We start from the raw sequence: 10,171 nt of genomic DNA on the forward strand, positions 1-10,171 counted from the left end.
CGACGTCGACGTCGATGTCGATGGATTCCAAAAGATGATGTTAGGCGTTGCTGCAAAGAGTGATGCGCGGGGGCGCGTGGCCGAAGGAGATGCGCACGGAGGGCGGACCAAATTCGTCGCTGCTGCGTTCCAGCGAAATACGTAGGTTCAAGTGCGTTACTGAATTCGCATCTTTTTTTTCCAAATCAACGGCTCGGCTAATTTTTCAAATGGACGGTAAAAGTGTCGGCTCTTTCATTTGATCCTTTGGATCCCAGCACCACGCGTTTAATTAAAACAAGTATAACATGGAGCAACCGTGTCAATGTGATGCGAGCTGACGTGTTTACATGTCCCTTTCGGTGCGTCAATAGGCGTTCAAGCATTTTTCCCACGCGTGCTATGAAAATGTTCATATTCAACAATCCTCGTCATGTTATGTGCCGTTGGGCTCGTTTGATGATCGCGCCGTGTTTTGTGTTTTGTGTAAAATATGATGCAAATAGATAAGCACGCCGTGATCCGATGGGATTTAAATTTAACATGTGGTGCGATCATGACATAAAGATGTAAATTACCTAGGCCAATGTACTTTTTGGGAGGAAAAGATGTGAGTGGCTTTTTACATGGAAGGTGATAAAGATTTGTCTTTTCATGAATGTCAATATTATCCTTTTCAAAACAAAGGATCAAATAAATTGTTTTTGGGTTAAAATTTTGAAAAAAAAAAAGAAAAGAAATTTGGGACAAAAAGAAAAAAAATCCTCTTTCACCACAGGCATAGTATCTATATATATTCACTTTGTCTATTCAAATTTTCATTTGTACTTAAATACACATTGAATTTGATAACCTAGGGATAAGAGCGTAGAGCCCCGATTATCCAAAACCTTGTGTAATACCCTGCAAATCTTATAAATTTTAACATTTTTCTTTACGATTCTCACAAAAATAGATAGATAACTTCAAAGGGTTTTTCCCCTTTTTTGGCACAATGTGTTTACGGCCGGGAGAGGAGGTAAAAGGTAATCAAGGGATAAGAGCACGGATCCCGACTATCTAAAATACCCTGCAAGTCTCGTGAATTTAACCTTTCTCCTTTTCATTTCCCATGAAAACAGGCACGTAGCATCAAAGGGTTCTTTTTTCAGTTTTGGCCCATTGTCTTTCTCGCCGGAAGGGGAGGTAAAAGGGATAGGTGTCCTAAGAGGATCACCATCTGTCACCAGTCCCGACTGCTCGAGCTCGAGCGTTTTTCTGAACATGGAAAACAGACACATTGGACGGTCCTCACATGGGACGTATATGCATGTGGAAGAGAGGGGGCATTACTTAATGGCGAAATCCGCAGATTCCTCAAAAGCACCGCAAACGGCAACTCGCATTTACGAGCCCTTTGGATTTTGCCATTAATGGGATTCTCGATCTCCGGCGAGGGAATCAGTCCGTTTCGAATGGAAATCACTTTGATTACTGCCGGTGCCAGTGGTGTTGAGATCGACTGAAAATAGGTTGCCAGACATTTTCAATTTTGGCGCTTGAATTTGATGATGCTTTAGTTGATTTGCAAGGTCAATATATATTGATATAGCACTTGCAACTACTACGCATTACTATTTCAAGTGTATATCTAAACTGTTGGCAACAAGAGACTAGTAGCAATGTAGAGATCAATGATGATAAAATCATCAAACAAGATCTACATTTATTACACTTTAACCAATTCTATCATAGACATTTCACTTGTGTTAATTAAGTTTTAAATATTTTCATATTTGGTCAATTGAATTTATTGGGTCAATTTTAATAAATAAATAAAAATCATTGACGTGGACATCAATAGTACCATATAGAATAATTGGCGCTAACTTTGATAATTTTTTATAATTTTTTTTTTCTTTCTATCTTTTCCTTTCATCTTCTACCAAGTCCAGCGAAGGCTGACCACAAATGAGGGCCAACAACTCTCATTGGCCATTGAGCTAGGTCCAACAACCCTTGCTTAGCTTGGAAGAAGAAAGAAAGTAAAAGAATAGAAATTCAGAAATATTTTTAAAAAACTATCTATATTAATGCCGCGCCATGTAAAACGCCTGGCGTCTACATCAATGATTTTCGGTTAAAATTATCTATATGGATCAATTGGTAAAATATGAAAATATTTAGAACTCTATTGGTAATATTGAAAAATTTAGGACTAGATTAGTCAAAATGCAATTGGTTTAAAATTTTTTGAACAGTTTTCCACGTCTATGACTTATTAGTCCTCGAAAATTATTTGCCACCGGGGCTTGTCCTAACTCAAATTGATTACAAAGAAGGGCTCATCTCGTCCACTTATAAAGTAGTTTACTCTAGCTTAGTTTTCATTTACAATTTTTAATTGCTGCTATACGGTTCATTGGAGAAACTTCATTTCTATTTGCCATCAAAAATTAATTTGAAGAAATTACATACAGACTTCTCACATCTAAAATGCCATCAAAAAGCAATGTTTTCCACCAATTATGGCCAAGGGATTAATTGAGTTAATCGAGCGATTAGGATGCGCGCCTAAAAGGAGCGTGACCAAAGTTCGGTCCGAGCAGGAGGTGGAATTAATCAAATGCATAACAGATGATTGGAGATGTCACATAATCCCAGCACTCCAAGTAAAACTTCTCTCTCTCTTTTTCGGTCAAACTCTAAGTAAAACTGATCTGGTAGCAAAGTCAACAAAGTGCGTAATTAGTGCTTCAAATCATGTTGATGGCAGCACCATCCCACAAAGCATTGTTATAAAGGCACATGACATGTGCATAGACTTCGTCTCATAGAAAGTAAGAGTGCATTTGACCAAATACCTCACCAAGATATCATTCTGATCATCCTAACTTCAAGGGTCAGCCATTTTAGGACACGTGTTTGAGGTCCAAACTTTACGAGCTTTTGAAGATATGAGAATCAAGAAAGGATCTCTCCTTCTTCTTCTTCTACTGTACGAATAATAAGAAAGTCGTGCGCGCCTCAATGTGTCCACAAGGATAGTGGGGAGTCAACGGCGTTCTGGTGGAGTCAACGAATAGAGAAGTCAGAGGGGGAAATCGAGGGGAGGGCGATCGGTGACAGTGGTCACTTGGGGAGATCGAAGCTCTGGTTGGCTCTCTCACCGCTTTGGATAAGGGTCGGAGAGGGACATACATGGGATGCACTGCACGTAGGAGGGGGGGGCCTTGAAAAGCTGAATGAGATGACATTGATGTCTGTCGCTCTCGCATGAAAGTGTGTGTACAGAGAGAGAGAGAGAGAGAGATGGGGGCGTTTTTGGGTTTGGCAACTATCACACATAAAAGAGTGAAGGCGGGGGGAGGGGTCCTGGTGTTACAGGAATGGATAATTAAAAAAGACGAGCAACTTTTTCAGTGTTGTCAAGACAAGGAAAGATTGCAATCTTGAATCTAACTAAAAACCCTGTTCCCACTTCTTTTGATTTTACCCCTCCCTAGCCCTCTTTCTCGACAAGCCCACTTCGCTTTTTCTTCTCAAATTTCCTCTAATTTTCTCGGGGTACTAATGTAAGCTTTTGGATTGGTGGAGACATCGAATTAGTGCTTTTCACGGTCGTGGAAATAAAGGTGACCTTTCGAAGAGGTTCCACGTATTCTACTCTTTTTTCAGACATAAGTTTAGTACGGGACAGGCTCGCTCTTTAGCTTCTCCGTGCTTGGAGGGGACAGAGAGAGGGGTAGGGGACTGGCCAGTGGCCACCATTAGACGACGCAGGGGTGAGAAAAGTGCCCATGATGCTAGGAGATGCTAAACGATGCCCCCACAACACCTCGAAAGGCGCTGCGGGAGAAGATAGTGCCAAAACACAGGCGGAGACGGAGATGGCAGAGAGCCACGTGTTTAATTTGACTGCAGCTGAGCAAATTTCTGAGTTGAATATAAGCCCCCGCCCCACCCCCCCAACGCAGAGCGATTTTGGCCCTTGTTGGTGCCTCTGTCCATCATTATATTCGTAAGCTATTGCTATGCGCCTTCACTGCCGGAAATGGTAATGGGAGTCCATCACTGATTGCGCTCCAGTGACCGAGTGTATGCTCTCTAGTGTGGTCACACGATGTGGGGCAAAGGCTTAAGTAACATGCTGAGGTTTGGGAACGGAAGATTGCTGTTCATCTTCCGTGAGAGAGGGATTTCCCAGCAAAAACGTTACAGGATCACTTGAGTGGAAAACAAATAGCACAGAGACAACACAAGCCCCGGTAGGCTGATACAGGCAAAATATCTTCGACCCGAATTTACCAACTTCCACCTCGAAAAAGAGGGAGAAAGTAAAGGCGGGACCCCTAACATCGATTTGGTCAGATATCCAACAAGCGACAACTCAAGTTTTATACCAACGAAGAAAAAGAGTAAGAAATTTATTATTTTGGCATGCCGCATCCGCAGCAAACATCTTTTAAAGTTATCCCAAATGAGTAACCTGGGCATCTGCATGTTCATGCATACACAGGAGCATTCAGATTGCATATCGGGGGATGGACAGAGAGAGAGAGAGAGAGAGACTAATCATCTTTCATGGACATCAGGAGATATTTGGCACATTAAAATTACAATCATTCCAGCATTTTACAAACTGAACCTAATAATATCATGAGCTAGAGAAAACAGCACGTACATTATTGTCTCTGTTGAATGAAATATACAAGAACGGTTGGCGTCACCAAAACCATGTTATTGCTGCTTTTTAGCTTCACTTCTTCGAATCAATCGAGCTGATCCTGTCTTAGCCAATCCTGAATAGTAATCACCGACGTTTGCCACAAATAGTGGATCCCTGTCCTCACTAACATCAGCGATGTTACCAGCAGCATTTCCATGATCAGTCTGCTCTAACTCTCTCGTTAAATCTTCCATCGTCTTCTTTAAAGTGGCTTTGTTGGCCTGTCCTGCCTCGCCCATTGAAATACCAACCATGGTAATTTTTGGAAGAAAAGGATTAGGTTGCAATTTTTGCTTCACAGGTTCACCAGTCAAGCTTTCTAATCTGTGTCTGACACATGAGAATAACATAGTAAGATGCCATAAAGTTCATCGCATTTCATTGAAATGAATGTGCTACTAGGAGACTACCTTGCACCAACTTCTTTCTGCAGCTTCTGTTGCTCCTTCGACCAAGGATGTCTAAGCCAATCTCCAAACGGGAAGCGGAAATCTGCCTTTTGTCCTAGGTCAACATGGTGGTTTTCTTCTAAGGCAAGCTTGTCTGTTGACTCTTGAGAAGATTCATCCGTTTTCATTCCACGATCACCGAGATAGTGGGTTAAATCAGAAGCTCTAACTAAAGATGCTGCAGTCCTGAAGAAAAAGGAACTTCAGTGAAAATATAATGGAAAGATCCAGAGCTAAACTGTCTTGAGAAGGCAAAGAAGTACTTAAGTAATCTTAAAGCAGTGACAACAAACAAAGAAGTTGTAAAATTTCGGACTGTTGGACACAAATAGAAAGAGGCCCATTATCAGGAAGAGAACAGAATTGGTGTTATGAGTGCATCACCTAATTATGTTGTGAAAACTTTCCCAATTCAATACAGAAAACTACAAGATTCCCCACCTCACAAAATAAGTGTAATCCCAGATCAATGGTTCACATGTCATGTTAGTTTACCTGATTCATCTGAAGTTTCTAGTGGTCAGAGCATATGGAAAACAAGATATTTCTCCCGGCAACATCAGTGTTCTCCTTTTATTAGAAGTACATACCTTCGCTCAAATGAGTCAACTATATAAGGAAATTTTGGTTGAATCCCAGTGGCTTTGCGCAACCATCGATTTCCCAGGATCACTCTGTCAACGGCATAGAGTAGCTGCATCTCAGCAGCCTTTGAAATGACACTTAAAGGTATACCAGGATGCCCCATCTCTTCCAAAACTTCTTGAACCTTTCCGACAAAAAAAACTGCCATCAACTAAAACTTCGATTATATTATATCATGCCAAAGAAAATTATAATTGATTTTAAGAACACTATTGCCCCCTTGGCAGCTAAGATGAATGGACAATCAGCACATCATAAAACATTGAATCTCCAGCAACTAGCTTCCTGGTCACTAGATAGCAAAAGCAAACTGCTTGCAGGCTGGAATATGGTTAGTCCACACATCAAACCTTCTGTATCGTGCAGCAAAAAATGTTGGATTGTAGTTTTTCTTCCTTTCCATCCTTGTCTTTGGGTAGGGTTGTCAACTTGGGATTCAGTGTTTTCTTTTTTTTTTCAATCTGTTGTTTATATTTGAGTCAGAGGATTTTGGGAATTGTTTAAGAGGTAAATTAGAAGCTGTACCTCTGGAGGCTCCCATAGACTATCTCCCACATCATCAGCAACTTCGGTCAGGTTATCATCAATCACATCTCGACGCCGCTGCATGTGCCGAGTTTGAATCAAAGAATGAAAATGCTGCTCAACAGATTCTTCAAGAATGTTGTCAAGCATGTTTTTATCAAAAAAATAAGGAGTATACCTGATAAAGAGAAGATGAGGAAGTGGCTGTTAGATACAGCAAAAGACACTAATCAAACATAGTACCAGAAAATTGAGAAACAACTTCTGCATGTATAATTTGCAGGTAAGAATATAATGAAGAAATTGAGAATTAACAATGAAAAGAAGCGTCACCAATCCAACTAATCAAATCCAATATCAAATATCTGACTACATAAATTAGGCAGACCAATTTAGAAAAGAATTAAAAATTTAGGACTAGACTCCTGCCCAAGTGATCTAATGAGAACTTTTTATTTTTTATTTTTTTTAGGGGGAGAGATGCTCGAACAGGGGACGAACAGAAAAGAAGGAAGAAAAGAGCTCATGACATTTGATGAAGAGATTGATCCAAGTGCAAAGTGCTAACCCAGCCAGAGAACCGCTAACAGGAAATGTCAAGTTCTTAATCAATAAAATTGACCAAATAAAAGTGAGATGCCGCAGCACATTTGAATCTCAAATCGATGAAAAGAGACGTGTGTCAAAGACCTTACCATTTAATACCATCTGAAGTAGCTATTGCAATGTCTAAATTTTGGGCACTAAATACGGGCACACCATCAATTTGTCTATTTCCATTTCCCTGAGATATTGTCTTCAGAAGTTTATTGGCTGCCTTGACCTTCAAAGAAAAAGGGAAAAGCTTAGACATCAATAAATTTGCATGCGCATTGAGTAAGATGGTCTTGCCAGATACCTGTTTCTCGTTAGGAACAAACTGGAACAAGTGAGGTTTCTCCTGCATAAAGATTAAATCAAAAGATAAGTCACTATTTATTAGTGGGAGGTAAAAACTCATTCAGATATCTCAAACAGGAATCTATGAGTTTCCTGAAAAAGTAGCATAAGTATTGTCGGCCATTTTCAGCTGAAACCCCAGACTTACATATTCTCTGAAAAACTTCACAGTTCTCTCAGCTTACATTACTTTCTACAATCCCACGAGACAATTTCTTAGCTATAGGGTGACAATTTCTTAGCTATAGGGTAACAATTGCTTGGAGGTTAACCCTCACATTTTAATGAACTACCATCCCGATATTAAAAATTGTACTGAACATGGAAATGGTAAAGCTTAAACAGAGATTTTCAATGAAACATAGAATCAATCATATCAGGAAAGAGGAAGTGACATATATCCACAATACGCACTATATATACTACTACATATTTATTGAGGTCAGATCTCAGCCGAACAAATTTTGCCAACCTCAAACTTGCCTGCCGCACCTCTCAAAAAGAACTTCCCAAATTGTACAAACTTCTTCCAAAGCATATGGCTAGGATGTTCAGCACTCATTGAATTGCGATAGAAACAACAGAACTAACAGAAGATGGCCAATAAAGTAGAGAAGGCAATTGACTGTGATGGGTATAACAAGCACCACGCAAGAAAAGAAAACTTCCATGGCAATAGGATTCAAGGATGCATCACGGGCTGGGAATTGGAGTACCTTGAAATGCTCATATGCTAGATCCAGTCGACAAGCACCCACGACGCCACTTGGGATGTTCAACCGCTTAACGTAAGTAACTACAGAGAATACATCAGATCAGAGTTTGAGTCATGCATATACATGCATATAGAGTGAGAGTGTCAGTTCAGAAAGGAACATGCACTCGGTTGAGCTTGATCTGTAAAACATCCCCTGGTGTAATTATTCATTTCGTGTATACCAATAAGAGCAGACATCTTCCATCAATTTCACTGAGAATAGGAAGCTTTACAGAGAGAATTGAATGATTTCTAAAGACATGATCATACAGAACAGGTCATTAGCCACACAGCAATGGTTGGCAATGCCCTGGAATATAGTGAAGAGGTTCATCCTTAAGAAGCTAAGAGTGAGAAGCATGCTCATTTAATAAAAGCAAAACCATACCTGCGTCGCCTAAATCCATGAAGAACCGGAAGACAGGGCCATTCCTCTCGCTCTTAGTAATCGAAGCGAACACCTTCTTCAGCCACTCCGGCGTTCTGCACATCAGTTAAGTAGCGACAAAAAACCCTAAGACCTTCAACCATCGCAACGAAGCAAATCAATGGAACAAGGAAAGCACAATTGCACAGCAAAACAAACCGCTTCGAAAGGAAGGGAACATCGAAGTGCGTGGACACGGCCATGAGGCCCGTCCCCGAGAGGTCGCACATGCTGAACACCTGCCCGACGAAGGCCGGGCCGCGGCCCTTGCCGTTCGATTTGATCGCCGAAATCCGCACCGTCGACGGGAACGCGCCGGCGGCGGCGGCGCCCGGCTCGGCCGGAGCCTTGACCTCCGGCGCCGGCTTGAGCGGCGTCGGATGAGGCGGCGGCGGCGCCGAGTCGGAGGGCGAGGCGATCGACAGGGCCGGCGGGAGCCGGACGGGGAGGAGGAGCTTGGGAGGCGGAGGCGGGGAGGCCAGGGAAGGAGGGGCGGCCTTGTGATTGGGGATGAGAGGGAGGAGAGTGGAGTTGAGGAGGTGGGAGAGGGGGTTGGGGTGGTGACGGTGCTTGCGCGGCGGCTCGGGGGAGACGGCCATGGCGGAGGGGAGCGGAGCTCCGGCGGTCGGGTGCGACGGTGGGAAGCCTGGAGAAAGGAGGAGGAAACGAGGGATAAGGAAGGCCGAAGCTTCTTCGCTCTCTCTCTCTCTCTCTCACCGGGCTTCTTCTAGATAGACCGTCCGTGCCATTCGACCGGCTCACGCGCGGTGGCGGTGGCGCGGGTCCTATCAGTGCCTCGTCGCTAATGAGAATGACACGATCAGCTAAAGCCAAAGGGCGCCTACGACATATATACATATATATGTGTATGTATATAAGAAAATATTGCTTTATTTTTCCTAATTTCAAAGAAAATTCTTTGTCTAAAACTAGATAATACTAGTTAAACATATTGATTCTAAACACTATATGAAGTGCATGTCTAATCAGCACGAAGTAAGCATTCGAAAAAACTTACAGAAATAGTCTAGTAATCCGGCACACAACCTAAATACATTCCTTATTTTAATGTGTCGATATCTACATGTTTTGTCCCTCCAATTTCTTTCACTTCTGAAAATATTCTCGAATTTTATATCCTAGAGTATAGACAAATTATAACATACTCAAGTCCAAACTTGGAGACCAGAGGTGTGCAAGCAAGTGGTTCTTAACCTTTATGTCTTTTATGATTAAATGTGCCATTGGCAAAAAAAGGAATTGTAAATTCGGGCATTTTTCCGAATTCAATCCTGCTCTTCAACTCATATGTTATGTACGGATTTATAGATTTTCAGTAACGCATCATGTATCTCACCATTTAATTAAGTTCATGTAAAAAAAAAATCATCCCTAAAATCTAAACCGCCTCTTTAATCTTGTGATTCAAACCAGCTCGTTTTAAAAATTCACTAAGGCGAGAAGGCCGTCCCGGCCTAACAGGGGCCCCAAAAACCCAAGCCGGTTCGATCTGAGCTAATCCGGGTTTTGGGGCCTTCGGGCTATTCCTTCACCCCGGATTAGGGGCCCTCCGTGGAGAGAGGAGTCGAAGAGGAAGGCTCGGGAACAGAAGTAGGGTGGGAACGACCAAGGCTGTATAGGAAAATAAAAGGACAGTTTTCATAATTTTAGGGGAAATTTTCAAAAAATGACCCGAAGTGTCATTATTTGCTCAAATAAAGGCCTGAAGTGGATTTTGTTTC

The 10,171-nt window shown here is 41.9% G+C and overlaps 1 protein-coding gene across 2 annotated transcripts; it reads right to left on the reverse strand.

The window, feature by feature from the left end:
• Nucleotides 1-4,519: 4,519 nt before the first annotated feature.
• LOC104448180 lies at nt 4,520-9,157 on the reverse strand. Of its 2 annotated transcripts, none has more exons than XM_010061981.3 (9): nt 8,589-9,157; nt 8,391-8,485; nt 7,962-8,041; nt 7,205-7,246; nt 7,002-7,129; nt 6,307-6,484; nt 5,727-5,905; nt 5,098-5,322; nt 4,520-5,011 (listed from the first exon to the last, which is right to left on the reverse strand). In XM_010061981.3, the coding sequence occupies exons 1-9, from the start codon at nt 9,026-9,028 to the stop codon at nt 4,699-4,701; spliced, it is 1,680 nt and encodes a 559-aa protein (XP_010060283.2). In that variant the 5' UTR covers nt 9,029-9,157; the 3' UTR covers nt 4,520-4,698. The 2 variants fall into 2 exon arrangements, with proteins under 2 accessions (XP_010060283.2, XP_010060277.2); XM_010061975.3 differs by having other exon boundaries at nt 4,520-5,017; nt 8,589-9,155.
• Between the last annotated feature and the right edge of the window lie 1,014 nt (nt 9,158-10,171).

This window comes from Eucalyptus grandis, chromosome 1, assembly GCF_016545825.1.
Source record: "Eucalyptus grandis isolate ANBG69807.140 chromosome 1, ASM1654582v1, whole genome shotgun sequence".
Lineage (NCBI taxonomy): Eukaryota > Viridiplantae > Streptophyta > Magnoliopsida > Myrtales > Myrtaceae > Eucalyptus > Eucalyptus grandis.

What these genes read in the sequence shown, in the direction of transcription:
- LOC104448180 (XM_010061975.3), bottom strand. Translation starts at nt 9,028, where the DNA reads ATGGCCGTCTCCCCCGAGCCGCCGCGCAAGCACCGTCACCACCCCAAC. An exon ending in GTTCCCTTCCTTTCGAAGCG is followed by an intron (nt 8,486 to 8,588) that starts GTTTGTTTTGCT and finishes ACTGATGTGCAG; the next exon opens with AACGCCGGAGTGGCTGAAGA. An exon ending in GTTGACTCATTTGAGCGAAG is followed by an intron (nt 5,323 to 5,726) that starts GTATGTACTTCT and finishes CTTTTTCTTCAG; the next exon opens with GACTGCAGCATCTTTAGTTA.